The 16635-nt window shown below is 41.6% G+C and overlaps 3 protein-coding genes and 1 non-coding gene across 4 annotated transcripts; 2 read left to right on the top strand and 2 right to left on the bottom strand.

Annotated features, from left to right (window-relative positions):
* Positions 1-23: 23 nt before the first annotated feature.
* rack1 (receptor for activated C kinase 1) lies at positions 24-4542 on the bottom strand. The gene is made up of 8 exons (XM_062393730.1): positions 4325-4542; positions 3385-3556; positions 2127-2274; positions 1944-2039; positions 1265-1375; positions 722-862; positions 373-483; positions 24-136 (listed from the first exon to the last, which is right to left on the bottom strand). The coding sequence occupies exons 1-8, from the start codon at positions 4431-4433 to the stop codon at positions 71-73; spliced, it is 954 nt and encodes a 317-aa protein (XP_062249714.1). The 5' UTR covers positions 4434-4542; the 3' UTR covers positions 24-70.
* Positions 4543-7266: 2724 nt separating this feature from the next.
* Positions 7267-9921, bottom strand: hs6st2 (heparan sulfate 6-O-sulfotransferase 2). Its single transcript, XM_062394279.1, has 2 exons — positions 8975-9921; positions 7267-8670 (listed from the first exon to the last, which is right to left on the bottom strand). Exons 1-2 carry the CDS (start codon positions 9547-9549, stop codon positions 7875-7877), a joined length of 1371 nt encoding a protein of 456 aa, XP_062250263.1. The 5' UTR covers positions 9550-9921; the 3' UTR covers positions 7267-7874.
* A 641-nt stretch (positions 9922-10562) lies between these two features.
* On the top strand, positions 10563-10635 carry trnaf-gaa (transfer RNA phenylalanine (anticodon GAA)). Its single transcript has one exon. It is a non-coding gene; the product is annotated as a tRNA-Phe (tRNA).
* A 2221-nt stretch (positions 10636-12856) lies between these two features.
* Positions 12857-16496, top strand: zgc:153018 (Transmembrane protein 179-like). The gene is made up of 4 exons (XM_062393146.1): positions 12857-13358; positions 14372-14509; positions 14889-14967; positions 15114-16496. Exons 1-4 carry the CDS (start codon positions 13036-13038, stop codon positions 15312-15314), a joined length of 741 nt encoding a protein of 246 aa, XP_062249130.1. The 5' UTR covers positions 12857-13035; the 3' UTR covers positions 15315-16496.
* The last annotated feature ends 139 nt before the right edge of the window (positions 16497-16635 follow it).

The following is a 16635-nucleotide window of genomic DNA, read 5'->3' as shown; positions in this document are numbered from 1 at the left end:
CATTGAAGCAAAGAAAGCACACATTCATTTCAAACGAGTCTTTTATTCAAACTGATTCAACCATAAGATCTTATCGGGTTCCAATAGTGACCTGCCACACTCTGATCAGGTTGTCAGTGTAGCCAGCAAACAGGGTCTGAAAAGAAGAGGGACAGACATTAACACACAAGACTCAATTACTACTTTTTAAAGTCTGTTGGTTTGTTCAGAACATTCAAACAAGTGTGTTTCTAGTCTCCCCTCATATTTGCAGGTATGTCACCAGTTTACATCAGAATTTTATGTGAATAGGTATAATCCCCGGGGGTAACACACTTTGGTAGAGTTGCCAAGTATATATACTGAAAGGTCCTAGAGATCAGGGTGTTGTACCTGTCCATCAGCAGACCATGCCAGGGAAGTACACTGTGGGGGTTCAGCCTTGCTATTTGTGCTGATCACTTCCTGTCTCAGCTCATCCACAATGATCTTGCCCTCCAAATCCTACAAGAGAAGTAAAACCACAGAGGCGTCAATAACAACAGAACTGCAGCAATGAGTCAATCACAGACACTTATACATCAACAATGAATAAACACAATGAACATTTGGCCCATGACAAAGCTCAGAAACAGCCTCTTTATCATCAAGAAATACAGTTGGCATAGAAGTTTCATCACCGCAATTCAACCTTCAATTCTTTATATACTGGTCATAAGATATTCAGGATAGAGTCTTTTACCCAGATCTTGATGCTTGGGCCAGTGGCAGCACACAGCCAGTAACGGTTGGGGCTGAAGCAGAGGGCATTGATCATGTCACCACTGTCCAGGGTGTACAGGTGCTTGCCCTCATTCAGGTCCCAGAGCATGGCCTGGCCGTCCTGTAGAGTAGAGACAAAAAGTATCCTTCAATAAAATGTCCAAGCAAAATATATAGCTAGTATTTAAGATATTTACATAATACCGGAGAGCTTACAGCTAGACTTTAGAGGAATTAACATTACTAATCAAAAGCATCAACACAAACTAAAAATATATAAATATATTTTTTAAATATGTTCAGAGCGTTCAAAGTGTGTTTCTAGTCTCCCCTCATATTTGCAGGTATGTCACCAGTTTACATCAGAATTTTATGTGAATAGGTATAATCACCGGGGATAACACACTTTGGTAGAATTGCTACATATATACTGATATCTCACCACTTCAAGTAACTTTATCATCACCATTTAAAGAGATACTTCGTTCTGCAAGTCTACCATTATATAAAGATAACATCATACCTTTCCACCAGATGCACACAGGGAGCCATCAGGAGAAACAGTCACTGTGTTCAGGAAGCCAGTGTGGCCAATGTGGTTGGTCTTCAGCTTGCAGTTGGCCAGGTTCCACACCTTAGAGAAAAGGACATACAATTAGCATTTACACCATGACACTATTTGGGTTCATACCAGGGAAATCAGATAACATAGGCTGGCTTTTTTAAATAGTTGGGCAGATTTAAGATCAAGTCTCTTTAACCTTTTATTAGTAAGTCAGGGGTACAAAAATGTTAAAGGTGAATTGATAAAGGTGATTTAGTCCATATATCACCCATGTGGTTCTTGTCAGACAAATTATGTAACTGGCAACACATTAGGATGGAGTTTGTCTCAGACCTGATGTAGTCTAGAAATGGGTTTTATGATGACCTGGTGTAGATCCTACTTGAAGTGAAGAAAAAAACCTAATTGGCCTACGTTAGAGCTCAGAAACAGCCTCTTTATCATCATAGAATACATTGGCATTGAAAGTTTCATCACTGCCCGAATATCATTCCCGACTTTTCCCTGTGACCCCAACGGTGTTCAGAACAAACAGAAACCATCCGACAGAAATTTAGGATCAAGTCTCATTAGCCTTCTTGGTCAGGGGTACACAAACTAAGTTAAAGCTTAGGGGAATTAAAAAATTAAACGTTACCTTAACCAGCTTGTCCCAGCCACATGAGACAATGATGGGGTTGCTGCTGTTGGGGGAGAAGCGCACACAGGACACCCACTCAGAGTGGCCCTCATCCTGAAAAAATGAAGAGGTACAATGATCTCACATTCACACTTGAGCACTTAACCACTAAACTTTATTTTCACCATCAGAAAGACTCACCTGGATGGTGTATTTGCAGACTCCAAGAGTGTTCCATAGCTTGATGGTCTTGTCCCGGGATCCAGACACAATCTGGCGGTTATCAGCAGAAAAGGCCACACTCAGAACATCCTTGGTGTGTCCAACAAATTGGCGAGTGGTGGCGCCGCTGGGGAAACAGAAAACATTTCAAATTAACCATTGGTCAATGCCATTAGTAAGCTGTAACTGAGCACCTTTGACCATTGTACAGGACAAAAATGTTCCTTTTAGACTGGATGAATGTCAGTCATATAATAAAAAGCCAGTATATACTGTTTTTTTCAAAGACAGCATCATGACATCGCAGTTTTGCACTTGCCTGTACATGGATGAATATGAACATCCCTATTCACAACTGTTAGACATTTTAATAAGTAAGCATGGTTGTGCCCAATAATACTGGTAAAACGAAACTAGGAGCTACAAATACAGGAGTGAAGACAAGACATCTTATATTCATTTTCTATGTTTATGGATGCATATTTATCATGTATTACTTGCATGAATCTTGACAGCACATTGCAATTAAGATATTATGGCTTATAACTGCCCCGTACAAAACTGATGACTTGTGACCATATTTCCACGAGATTGTAACCGAGTGATAGCAGGGGAGAATAACTGGTTAAACCTATAGGTACCATATGTTAATTTGAACAACCTGATCTGGACTCATTAGTCTGAATTCTCAGATCATCTCAATTTCAGTTAAGAGTTTTATATTAGAGTTTTGACAGGTATGTTAATCTGGTGGTACCCTTTAAAGATTCTTTGACAAGATTGACATGAAACATTTCAAGAGAAATACAATTATTGATGAGTCATTGATTAAGACCATCTATGCACCCATGTAGTTGTTGCCAGTCAAATTATGTAACTGGGAATCCATTAGGATGGAGTTTGTCTCAGATCTGATATGATAGTGTAGAAATGGGTTTTACGACGACCTGGTGAAGATCCTACTCTAAGTGAAGAAAAAGGCAAACAACTATTCAACTGTAGCAAAGGATAATACAAACAAAGTGGACTAGGTTAGAGCTCAGAAACAGCCTCTTTATCATCATGGAATACAGTTGGCATTGAAAGTTTCATCACTGCCCCATTATCCCGCCTGACTTTTCCCTGTGACCCTAAAGGTGTTCAGTACAACACAAACCATCCACTACAAGTTACGAGCCTCCAACTCCACCCACACATCCAACCAGTAACTAAACACATGTCTGATCCAGGCACTTACGTGGTGAGATCCCACAGACGGAGAGTCGAGTCCCAGGCACCGGACAGGGCGAACTGTCCATCTGAGGAGATGACCACATCACTCACAAAGTGAGAGTGGCCCTTCAGGGAGCGCTGGGGGATGCCATAGTTGGTTTCATCACGGGTCAGCTTCCACATGATGATGGTCTTGTCTGAAAAACAGAAATACATCCCACAATTCAAATATGCTCAAATTAAAGCAGATATTTTAAACATGTATGAATCAGCAGGGAGCAAGTGAATGGTCAAGGAAAATGGCCAAACAGGAAGCAGATACATTATATTAAAAATGAATTGTTTCTACGTCCACACATTTATGGATGCTCCTCGTCTTTGCTTATGTGATATGTGTGGTTACACCTGTGCATGTTAACATATTAGTTTAAGTTGTCTATCATATGTTGCCAGGTTCACTTGTATCTTATGGTATCTTTAATCACATGTGTATATACTTTTATTTGAACTAATGAATTGTACTAGTAGATAGACATTTGTGCACGTTACGTTTTAAGTTATACTTCTGATATTACACTGCAAGTTAAACTTTAACGTGTCCTGGTACTTTTAAGCGCAGGTGTGAGGTTTGTTATATTTTTAATTACACTATTGTGTGGTACACCTGTGGTTGAACCAATGTTAACTATAGCACATTACAGAAGTGAGTAGCTACAGCTGAATAGCAGATGACGCCTGATGCTATTAGCTAGCACGGCTAGCGGGTACCTTTCTTCCCGGTTGGCGCTCATTGTTTCGGGTATGAAAACCGAAAACGAACACACATTACTTCGTGGCTTGTTATATAAACACGACATGGGCCACGTACGTCGGTAAAGTCTGTAGTCTTACGTTATTTCAGCAAACCGGCTAGCTCTAGTGCTACGGGAGCCATGTTGGCGGAGCCGGCGGGGAGGACGCCTCACCTCGGGACGCCGACAGAATCATGTCGGGATACTGGGGCGTCGTGGCGATCTGGGTGACCCATCCGCTGTGCCCCTTCAGGGTCCCCCTCACTGTCATCTGCTCGGTCATTTTGGCGAGGTTTGGTGGTGCCTTGACGAGGATGGAATCGGATTTTTCAGAGGTCTGAAAATACCTAGGTCCTCATCGCATCTGGCCACGGAGGGAAAGGAAGTTCAGACCCGGATGCAAAAGCTAAGAGGAGGTGAACGAGCCGCGGAGCACTCTGGGATATGTAGACTTGTTACTTTCATCCGGGACTACAGTGTTTCCACAGGATGTCACCGTCTGAATGAATTCACTGCTCATTCATTTACTGCTCATTATTATACTGCTCACTAACACTCAGACAATGTGCTGAGGTAAAGTAGGGATTATATAATCGAACCGTCAGAAGCATTTTCATTTAATAAATTATTCTTTGTACTCTTTATTTTCATTCATTCAACTTTGAGGTTAAGCACGTTGGGTTAAGTCATCACCGAGAACTGAAAATCAAACCAACATTCCAGACACCAAGAAAACACATTTAAATGGTAACATTTGGCAAACAGCAAAATCAAGAAAATACGAAAAAGCCTTATGACTTAATAAAGGACATAACATGTATTCTAAAGTAAACGAATCAAAGCAAACAAGACCAACAATAATTAACATACTGCATATTTCTTGGTTCAAATAATATATATTTTTTAAGTATTTCACATTTTCGTTGTTTTCACTTATTGGCAATTTGTATTGTTGTACTCGTATTTGTACACTGATATTGTTGTAATACATGTCAAGACGAATAAAGACCCCAACAAATTATAGAAGTCTTTCCTGAAAACTATGAATGTCAAAAAATAAAATAACCAAATATGCAACATTTACAAAACAAAACACTTGGTGATCAGCGATAATTGTTGCACCAATGGAATGTTCACTAACATCAATCTACAAATATAAAGTTATTTGTATAAACTTGCAATTGGAATTACAGTTCAAAACATGACACACAATTAAAGCAATGTTAATATTGTGTGCTATGCTCTTTTGTTCTCCACCACATGCATCAAATGCAATTAAAACTCAGAGAATGCTGATTTTGCCTAATGGGTAAAACAGGTACGATGGAGGCATGCGTGTTGTTGAGCTGCGTGAATGGGGCGATGAACTCCAAGTTGAAGGAACAGGTACTGGGTCTTACGCTGGTACGTTTAGCCCTCTGCAGCAGCACTGCCCATCGCTCTTCCTCACTCATAGCAGAGACATTGTAGCATTGAAAATAAAGTAGGCTGATGGTACAAAATTACAATACATTACATTTAGTTGACGATTTATCCAAAGCAACTAACAAGAGGTGCATTCAACCATGAGGGGGCAAACCCAGTTCACTTCAATTCACATCCTCACTGACTTATTACTTAATGGAAACATGGGAATCGAAGACACGCACCAAGCATCTGATACACACACACACACACACGCTGACTACTCTACTCTACTTGCCTCTCCCTCTCTGTCAAACCGGCACCAAGCATCAGGCACAAATTCAAAATTCATTATGAGGAATTTTTCTAGCTATTATTATTATAAGACTTATACCACTAACACACACTTACGGATGGTGACAAGGAGTTACTTTGTGTACCTACCATTTACTTCCTCTCACATTTGATCACGTATTGATAAAGATCTATTAGCAACAAATTAGTAAAATGAATAGTTATTAGATGAGGAGCCTTAAAATCTAAACCATGCAGTTTAAGGCAGGGCACTACAGGCAAAAACATTGTTTTTTCGAGTACTGGTCAATTTTCAGATTTTGGTCTATTTCGCTTCCATCTCTTCTTTCACTGTTACGTAAAGAAAACTTCCAAAAATACACATTAAGATGCTGTTTGTTTTACAATCTTTCTGTTTGCATCTGTAAATTTCTATCTACAATAATATTAATACTACAGGGGGAAATAAATGGTAGATGGTTTTGTATTTATATAGCACTTTTCTAGTCTTGATGACCATTCAAAGCTCTTTACAGTAGAGTTTTACATTCACCCATTCACACACACATTCATACAGTTCATCTATTCGCAGCACTTTGTTATTCTATGGGGGGCCATTGGGGGTTCAGCATCTTGCCCAAGGACAATTCGGCATGCAGATGGAGAAGACTGGGGATCGAACTGCAAACCTTCAGGTTGGAGGACGACCACACTACCCCTCAGACACAGCCGCCCCATACTGATACTGATAAATACTGTCTTGATGTAGGTCCTTAACCTGGAGGTTTCTGAGCTGATACGTTTTAGTAATTTTTTGGAATACTATTCACCTGCTTTGCCAATTGGCAAATGTGTGCAATTAAAAGCATTTTAATTAATGAACATCTACTTTGCATATCAAGGTGGTTATTGTGGGGACATCATTATATAGAAATCTGACTGAATTCAACTGTAGGGCCTCCCCTTATGAATAGTACATTAGCCTGTATGCACTCTTTACAGTAGTTATCAGCTCATGCATGTACATAAACAATACAAAAGACAACCATATTCGTATTTGTATTATCTGTAAACTCAAAGCACTGGTAGCGAGTTCTCTGATCATCACCGAACAGCTCTACACAAAGGAAGAAAAAACAGCAAAGCTGAGACAGAAACTGAGAGGTGCTGCCTGTCTGTGATGACTATGTGCTCACCACTGTGCAGGAGACGTGGAGGGAGGGAAGGTAGACACCAAGACTTATCTGCACTCTGTGCAAAGAGGAATTATTAATATATATATTTAAAACTATTTTTTTTAAAGCATCCGAGAAAAGGGGCACTTTTTTTGTAGGAAGAAAAGGGGCAGGGGCTCATGTATATGTGTGCACATGACAGGATATATCTATATGGTAAGAATAGACCAATAGTTCAGTAGATGTAAAATGATTATTTTATATAAAAATCAAGACTCAAGAGACATTCAGTAATTTTACAACATTAGCAGTTAATACAACACATTGAGGTATCTATGAAAAAAATCCCATTCTTATTTTCTGTCATGTAAGACACACCTAAAAACAAAAGGTACATTTTAAAATGTATAAAGTTCATAGAAGAGAACAATCTGGAAAACATATAGATTGTTAATCACAAATTGCAGATGTTTTTTTAAAACAGAATCAGGTTTCACGTTGTTTCTTTGACAAAGAAATTATGAATTTCCACTCGTTCCAAGCTACATCATGTGAGTTCAGATGTGTTCAAAAGCCAAAAAGAACGAGTCGACTAGGCTTGTGTGAACAGTATAGGATTACAGGTAGTTAGAGCAGCCTCTCTTTCTGTCGAGAATTTCATCCGTTATCTGTTATGTCAGTTGATGCAAAGAAATACAATCAGTATCAATAAATAAATTTGTGTCAGTTGAATCAGTTTGTGGTGATACACATGTAGTGGAAGGCGTATACTAAAATATATTAATTAACAAAAGACAGCAAGGCAGAACTTGGCACATATAGTGTTACGACCCAACTGCATGTTCCTGTCGCTACCACTGTTCCACATTGTCCATGTAGTCCTCCATGGTGCTATTCTCATCCAGATTCCACCACTCTGGGAGTAGCACCTCCCTCTGCTGCTCCTCAGTAACTGCAGAGTGGCTGTCGGGCTGGCGCGGTGTTCCTGTAGGCTTCAGCTGCCTCCCTTGCTTTGCGAGCCTTCCACGTAGCCGTCTCCTCTCCCTCTGACGCCTTTCTCTGGCCTTCCTGCGCTCGTGCTGCCTCGCCACCTGGAAACGCTGTAGGAAAAGGTCACGGCCATACTCATACAGCTCCACATCCCATCGATTGAGCTGTCGGATTCTGTGCTGCGTCTCGGGAGGCACGTCCACACCGGAGGCGCGCGTGCCGTTGAGCTGCGTGAACGGTGCGATGAACTCCAAGTTGAAGGTGCGCTCGAAGAGGTACTGGGTCTTACGCTGGTACTCGGTCAGCCCGAAGAAGGCCATGCCCCGTAGGTTACGTTTAGCACTCTCCAGCAGCACTGCCCACCGCTCCTCCTCACTCATGGAAGAGACGTTGTAGCACCCCACCAGGCTGAGGTCAGCCAGCATGCGGGTCTGCCGATTGTTGGCTAGGTTGTGGGGGCAGTCCATGAACTCCTGCAGGGAGCAACCCGACCAGTCATCTCCAGAGTAGCAGCTCGGCAGCTCAGACAACGTGGGTGAACGTCCTTCACACACGTGTAACGAGGCTTTCCATGTGGCACCTCGCTGCACGTGACGCCACTCACTCAGGTAGCGCGATACCGGGTCTCTCAGGATGGTTATGTAATAATAGTTTCTCCTGGAAAGAACAAGAGGATATTAGATATGCAATAAGCCAATTCAAACAGCCTTAATCAGATATGACCAAAAGAACTCTAACACCAAAAGCAGTCCTGCAAAAATGTAAAAGTTTTGCTACTAAATCACACATGAGTATTTATTCTATTGGTAAAAATGCATAGATCATGATAAAACCTGGCTACAGTTTATAGATTTGTGTAAAAGTAAGACAGACTATCCAGCAACTGTTTCATTGCTCTGTCGCCTGCAGTTATTGTGAGAAATGTGCAGTGATTGTGTGTCTCTTCCCCGCCTTCACTAACCTGAGCAGGTTCAGTGGAGCCTCTTTCGTGTCCATGCGTGACGGGACACACTTGGTGAGCTCGGTCCAGTCCGCGTGGAGCCCGCAGCTCCAGCCGGTGGAGAAGCGGGAGAAGAGCCAGGTTTCTTTTTTACCTGGCCGGTAACAGGTACACTTCTTCTGGCCTGCGTGGCACTCGCACGGCCTCTCCAGCTGAATGTTCCGCACCAGGTGTCGACCGAAGGTGGTGCCCCCTGTTTTTTGAATGTGCAGAAACACTATAACATCATCCCCTTTGATGTTGAAGTCTACACCGCGGTTTAAATCAGCTTTGGTGAAGTTGAATCGCGGGACAAAGCGCACCAGGGCGCCGTCCTCTGCGATGTACGGATCCTTCTGGGGCCCGTCTTGAGCTCCATTACCTCCGCTCCGGGAACCACTTGCCCCGCCGACTTTCAGCCAGGACCCCAGCTGGTGCAGCATGCGGCACTCCGACCTGCTCGGGCACACGTACTGGACCATTATGACGCCAAAGAGCAACGACATGAGCAGGACGATCAGGAGCCGCTGGTGGCTGCCGCTGGATTTCTCATCCATCTTCCCGGGAGGAGCAGAACCACATCCCTCAGGCGGTCCGGACCCCTGTCTCTAGTAGTGTGTCAATGGCCGCCAAACGAGCGAAAACAATAACAATGCAGCAGCTAGCTAGCTAACGTTAGCTAGCCAGACTGAAGGTGGCTGAGCGGCAGGAAAACGAAACGAGATCGTGAAGCAACTTCTTCTGTGTCATGAAACACCAGCCGTGCCGCTCTCATCTGAAACAACAGGCTCGTTGTTCCTTGTGGGGCTGGTTAGGTCATCTCTGGAGCAGCCGCAGGTCGGTGCGATCAACAGCCTGCGATTTCTGACCTTTTTCTTCCCAGCAGCCCCTGCGCTGGATGTGGGAGTGTAGTTACGTCACCACGAAGGTAACGTCCTGCCGAGTCGACTCTGAGTTGTGCAAACTGCAGAATACATGCTTGACTTCCGAACATCATGCTTTCTGTCCCTGCAGCGGCATTTCACTGAGGCGACCTTGATTGTATCGACTATAATAAGGTTTGGTCCTTTCCAGAAAGATCCCCCTCACCAATAAAGCGATAAAGTGTCATTTAAAAGGATAGTTCACCCAAAAAAATGTATATTGACAATCTCTTCACCGCTATGCTGACGGAGGGTGAAGTGTTTGAGTCCACAAAACACTATTCCGGGGTACACACTTTTGCAGCACAATCTAATACAGTTGAAGTAGATGGTGACCGCTTTTTCAACCGTAAAGCAACATCATCAAAAACCATAGAATGCAACATACACGTGTCCGTAAGACCCGACATTTAGATCCGACTTGAAACATTGTCTAGACACCATGTTTTCGGCCTAAATTACCTCCGATGTCCTCTGGAGCCACGTTCTCCCGTAGATCACAGTCACAATGACACGGTGTTAATCTAGCAACCTCTCAGAGCTCCGCCATCATTTATGTCCCTGGTTGACGACGTAAAATAATCATATTGCCTATGGCACCTAGTAAATTTATATAAATTCTCCATCAAAGACAAATTGACTCCACCGCCGAAATAGCTCAGTTGGGAGAGCGTTAGACTGAAGATCTAAAGGTCCCTGGTTCGATCCCGGGTTTCGGCAGGTATCTTTTTCTTGTGCACAAACACTCCAGAGAAAATGCCTTGTATTCGTAAATGTACGTGGCAATAAAAAAGTAACTTATTCTTTACATGAGTAGGAAATTTCCTTATTGTTAAAAAAATATAATTCTGGTCGGTGTGTTTGATTTCCATTAGTTTGATTAACTCTCCAACAAGAAGTTTTGTCTGTCACTTAGACCAAAGATTTCTCTACATATTTTGAGATACTTACATTTAGATATGTGCCTGTGAGGTTGTTAGGAATTTAAATTTGAGCTAGTGTGGGTCTGACTGACCTCTTAACAAATAAGGATAGGATGGGGGACATGAACAGTTTAGCCAGATATTATGTCTTCAAACAAATTATTAATAATAACCTTTTCCTTCCTAGTGTTTAATCTTGAAATTACAATGTGTGTGCGTCACATTGTTGTCGTGTCTTTTTTGGTTCAGTTGTTTCGAATTTCCGTACAACCAGAACATTTCAGCCGATGTAACAGGAACATAATATTTTTTCTCCAAAGCAAAACACCACATGGTGTCAGCTGCGTCAAGGCGGTCATGAAGAGAACATTTTGCCTAGTAACTATCAGAGGAGCGTGACTGGGAGTGGCTCCTGGTCACTTCCTTATTCCAATGCCAAGAGGATGGACTACCTACTGTTATAAACTAATACAGACCCCGGCTGTTTGATGCGCTCTGATATGACTCGAGACTGTCCGGTACAGCCAGTGCCGGGCAGTGTGTTAGATGTCCATTGTTTGCTGATTGATACCTTTCATTGCTTTCTAAATAAATACTTGAATGAACCAAACCGAGTTTCGGCTCTTCTCATATTTAGGATAAATGACCACGCAACAACAAGCTTCACTTATCCACTTCGGTGTGTCCGTAGGATGGGGGTTAGTGGATGGACGCCAATGTTTTTCCAACCAACAGAGAGGAATTTCACCCCCAACTCCAGCCCACATGAGTAACCACCACCTGCAGCATCCAAAGTGGCCAATGTAAAAGATATTGTTATTATGCTGATCTCAACACTCCTGGCCTTTGTCTTTGCTGCAGTGTATTGGACTCATTTGTTGACATGGGAAACTGCTGCTCTTGTAAAACGCAACATCTACACAAGCAACAAATTCCAAATGTTTAGCACACAACTTAATTTTGAAAGTTAAACATTCTTGGTTTAGTTTAATGCAAAAGCTAGTTTCCTTTTAAAGCTTATTCATGAGGATAGTACCTACTACTGATAATAATACCACTACGACTACTGCTACTACTACTAATAATTCGCCTGTGTTGAGTGATGATGCTGTGTGCTGACATCCCTGAGCAGACCTACAGATTAGTGTGTCTGTCTCATAGACTGCAGGTCTGTCTGCAGGAGGATTTAAAGAAATGAGGTCAACTGCTGAAAACAGACGAGAAGTCCCCGTCATACGTCACAGATGGAGGAATTCGTAGGCCTAACGATCGTTGGTGTGAACAGATGTATCACTCTGGTCTAAAATCCCCACTCAGTCTCCCATGATTGAATTTTGTTGTTCACTCCCGGCTTTCCTAATGCATCATTAAATATACGTGGATAATACGTTTTAATAACAGTAGTGTGTTTACCTAAAATAGTAACGTACGTCAATACAATAATAGGAGCTTGTACTTCACTGGATTATGTCAGTTTGTCAGAGTGATACTGAAAGTCTGAAAAATGGTTCTTATTTTTTGGTTAGTTCTTAGATTCAAATTTATAATTCAAAGTGTGATTAATAAATAAATGATGATGTACTATAACGATAAGTTGCCCAGAAAGAAACTCACAAACTACCCAGCAGCATTTACAGTTTCAAATATGTCCACATTTATAATTATAATCCAATACTATAAATAATCCAGACAGTTTCATCCTAGTACTTTGACAAATCTTGAGTATTTGCAATGTATTACTACATTTACTTTAGTAAAATATGTACTTTCCCAATATTGACTGGTAATTTGAATCCTGCAAATTAACATGAAATGTAGGTAAGAAGTATTACACTATTTTCTAAATTACAAAGAAGTGGAAATATGAGTAGTTAAAACGACAAGCATGTTGTTATACAGTGGCTCTACTCTCTATCTGCTGCTAATGAGACACTTGATTGTGTTACATCTTAATGTTGTGTAACGATGACGATCGTTCTTCTTTCTCCCTTGTTCCTACAGAATGTGGCGGAGTGATACGCCTGTCGGTGTCCGCTGCTCCTGCGTAGTGCTGGAATTCGGAGCATCGGGTGGGTCCCGCACTAGTGTCTGTAAATACCCCGCACGGTGAACCATCACACGGGACTCACACGGGGCTGTGCTGGTTCAATCGTTTATTTCCCCCCGGTTCAGTATTTGGGTTTTTTTGATCGGGAGCATGGAGCTGGACCGGCGGCTGCTGCTGGCCCACTGTGCGGTCCACGCCCTGTCCATCGCGGCGGGGCTGCTGGTGGTCGTGCCCATGGCTCTCAACGGCTCCGCTTTCAAAGGCCGCTGCGCCCTCTTCACCACCGGCTACTGGAGGACCGAGAGCCGGGCCGAGGCGCCGGAGCAGCCGGGGGACGTCTCCCAGCTGCTGGTGCAGCAGTGGGGGCCACTCGCCACCTGCCAGTTCGCCACGTTCGTCGGTATCTTCTCGGTGCTGTACGGGGCAGCGCAGGGCTGGAGGTGTCTCTTCTACCTGCATGGACGACACGACGAGTGAGTCCAATGCACAACATAAGAGCACACACACAACTGAGCACACACACAACCAAAGAACTGGGTTTTAATACACTAATATCATTACCTCCATATTCAATTACTGCATAGTCCCCATGGTTTATAAGGAAATAATGCCCATCTTACAATATAACATAACATGTTTTCTCTGGTGACTTTTTATAGTTATAGTAAATAACAAGTACAAAAATCAAGCTAAGAGGAGAACATGTCACAAATGTGTGGATCAAAGCTTTATTCGATCTTGTGTGTCATCGTCACCCCCCCTAGGTTTATCTAATTAACCCTCTGACTCCTGAAACCTCAGGACAGTTCCTGTTAGTTCAATGTAATGGTGATGGTAGTATAGAGGTATAAAGTGCTAACTTTACCGTAATGAATGACATCTGCATACATGCAGAATTACATTATTAAGATGTGTGCATATATCCTCTAAGTTGTCTTAAACATTATAATAATAATAATAACTTTCAATATAAGTAACAAAGTGCTTGTATTTATAGAGACATGTAATAGAAGTATTCATGAAATAAAAAAGAGGCCAGAAAAGTTGAGGACATTTTGCTGGAATAACCACACAAACAATTAATGTATTTAAAACTTAAGGTTGCCATATTATATTATAGTGGGTAAATGTATGATTGACAGAAAATGTAGTGGCAACTATTTTGATAATCAAATAAATCTTTGGAGTCTATTTAAAGGAAAATAACATCAATTGTCAGATAAAACCAGGTACCTTGGACTCAAATATTATTGTGCGCTAAATCAGTGTTTATTTGTATTTCATAGTCAAAATTCTAAGTCATCTGAGGACTGTTTTGTGGTGGTCATCTGTCACTTTCCTGCACAATTTTAAAGACCAAATAATTAGCCAGATATTCAGGAAATTGATCAACAGGTTAAAGCCTGATGGAAATAATCATTAGTGGTTATTTATTGCAAAGTATGCACAGTATGTGTAATGTCTGTACTGTTGTGTTTCTGCTCAGCACCCTGTTTTCCTCCTTCCTGACTGTGCTGCTGAGTGTGTGTGTGCTCTTCCTGTCTGGAGGGGCCAGTGTCCTCTTGTCTCTGGGTCTGGCTTCGTGGTGCGACACTGTGACTGATTACAACACACGACCATTCAGGTAAGAAGTCTATTTAATGGGGTTCTTATGCCTTTTTGCCAGTGTGCTATGTTTATGGGTTGTCTGTCCTTACGACCATCCCATATGCGTGAACGCGATATCTGAAAAATGTCTTGAGGGAGTTTATTCAAATTTGTTACAAATATTCCCTCGGACTCAAGGACGATCTGCCTAGATTTTGGTGGTTAAAGGTCACTGTGGCCTAACAAAATTTGTAAATATAAGTTATTGTAAATATATTAACACAAACCTAGATGTATTTAAGAAATATTATAGGGCTGAATTTGTATTTTTTTAATGTATTTTCGGCTGTATATGCTGTTGATATTTAACTATGCTATGGAAACTTTCTCATCCTCGCATGTTTGCCTGTGTTTAGCTGTGCAGAGTCCCAGTCTGTTCCACTGTATCTGGATGTGGACACCTCCTCTTTCTACACAGAGCTCAATCTGGCTCAGGTAAGAGTGAGAACAGCAGCACAAAAACACAGTCAAGGTCACATTCACTTTTGTAGTTGCCACAACAAGACTATGTATTTATGAGGTTTCCTGTTATATATAGATATAAAATTATGTGTTTTTTAAGAATGACCCTGTGTCCTCAGGTTTCTCTGTGGGGTGTGACGGCTCTGTGGCTGGCTCAGTCCATCCTGGCTTTCCTGCGGCTCTACCACTCCCATAGACAGCACATCAGTGGGCCTTGTCTTCCCCGAGAGAAAGAGTTCCTCCTGGGACACAGTCCATCTGAGAGTAGCAGCTCCCCCTCACCTCCACATCCCCCGGTGACACCCACCATCTTAGTCTGAGTCAGAGGGAATGAGGTAGTGCTGTATGGTGTTACCCTTTGCCCCAATATCTAAATGAATACAGTTCTTCACAGCATGTAGGTTATGAATAACATGAGTGTAGTTTACTGGAGTATAAATCAGCTGATATGTAAAGAGAAACTTTATGTTCCAGGTTTATGTTTCCTCTGTAAAGCAGGTCAAAATACTTTGATAACCAAATTTAAGGGATCTTTAAGATAAATGTTTTAATTGGTCTTTGTTTTTCAAATGGATATTGGTACCGTCCACAGGGAAAAATACAATATCCTCCAGGCTTTATAATATAATCATGTGATGTTTGAGCAGGGCCAACATAACTTACATAACTGCCTTGCTAACTCAAGCACGCATCACCTCATAGTGAGTCTTCCTCCATGCATTAGAGTTGATTCACGTCACTGATGACATCACACAAAGAAATATGTTTCAGTGTACTCAGGATGCATGGCTGTTTACAGCTCTGCTTGAGTCTAACCGTTTGCACAGTTGTATCCTCATCAGGGAGAATACACTTTGTTTTGTTGTTTTTGTTCCAAGTGTGTAATTCAGATGTAGCACTGAGGCGCTTATATTGTGAAGCATGTGGTAAGAGTGTGACTGAGCCACTATGTATGTGAAACAGGCTCACTGTGTGAGCATGACCTCATTGTTCTGTTGTGTAACAGAAAAATGGCTGCTGACTCTCTCCTCTTGTGATGATTTCTAAATGATGCTGTTTGTGTGGATACAACCACTCTCAGGGTGTTAGTGAGACAAATCTCCTCTAATGATTTTGGCAGAGTCTGTCGAAGATGAATTTAGGAGTTTAACTTTCAAGGATTTGTGAGAGTTTCCTGTTGGGAAAGACATTTGTGTGGAGCCCAAAGGTTCAGTGAAGAAGACAAAAGTTACTAAGATGCTGAGTTTTATAAACAAATTGTTCTTAGCTGTTTTGAAGTTGCTTTATCTTTGACTGAAGGGGTTGTAATGAAACGCAGACAGCGGAGCAAGAAATCTGAAGTTTACAGAGACAAGATAGCGTTGCGACTTGAAATCAAATGTAGCATATGAATCCTTTTGTATTATAACTGACTATGGTCTTGCTTTTTACCTCTTGTACCCGTTTGTGCTTATGCATATTTATGTTTTTTGCACTTGTCTTGTTTACTGAATAAAAAGCTTCTCAGTATGAAATAATGTTGTCTTAATTCTGGCATACCAAGTTCTTTACATTTGACAAATCTTGAAAATGTAAAACTCCTTAAGTCAAAGGTGACATTGTAATAATAGAAACTACAGTAATAATAGAACAAAAAATTCT

The sequence above is a fragment of the Platichthys flesus genome, chromosome 8 (genome assembly GCF_949316205.1).
Source record: "Platichthys flesus chromosome 8, fPlaFle2.1, whole genome shotgun sequence".
Taxonomy (NCBI): Eukaryota; Metazoa; Chordata; class Actinopteri; order Pleuronectiformes; family Pleuronectidae; genus Platichthys; species Platichthys flesus.
Note: the sequence above shows the minus strand (reverse complement) of the source record. Positions and strands in the feature narration are given on the sequence as shown.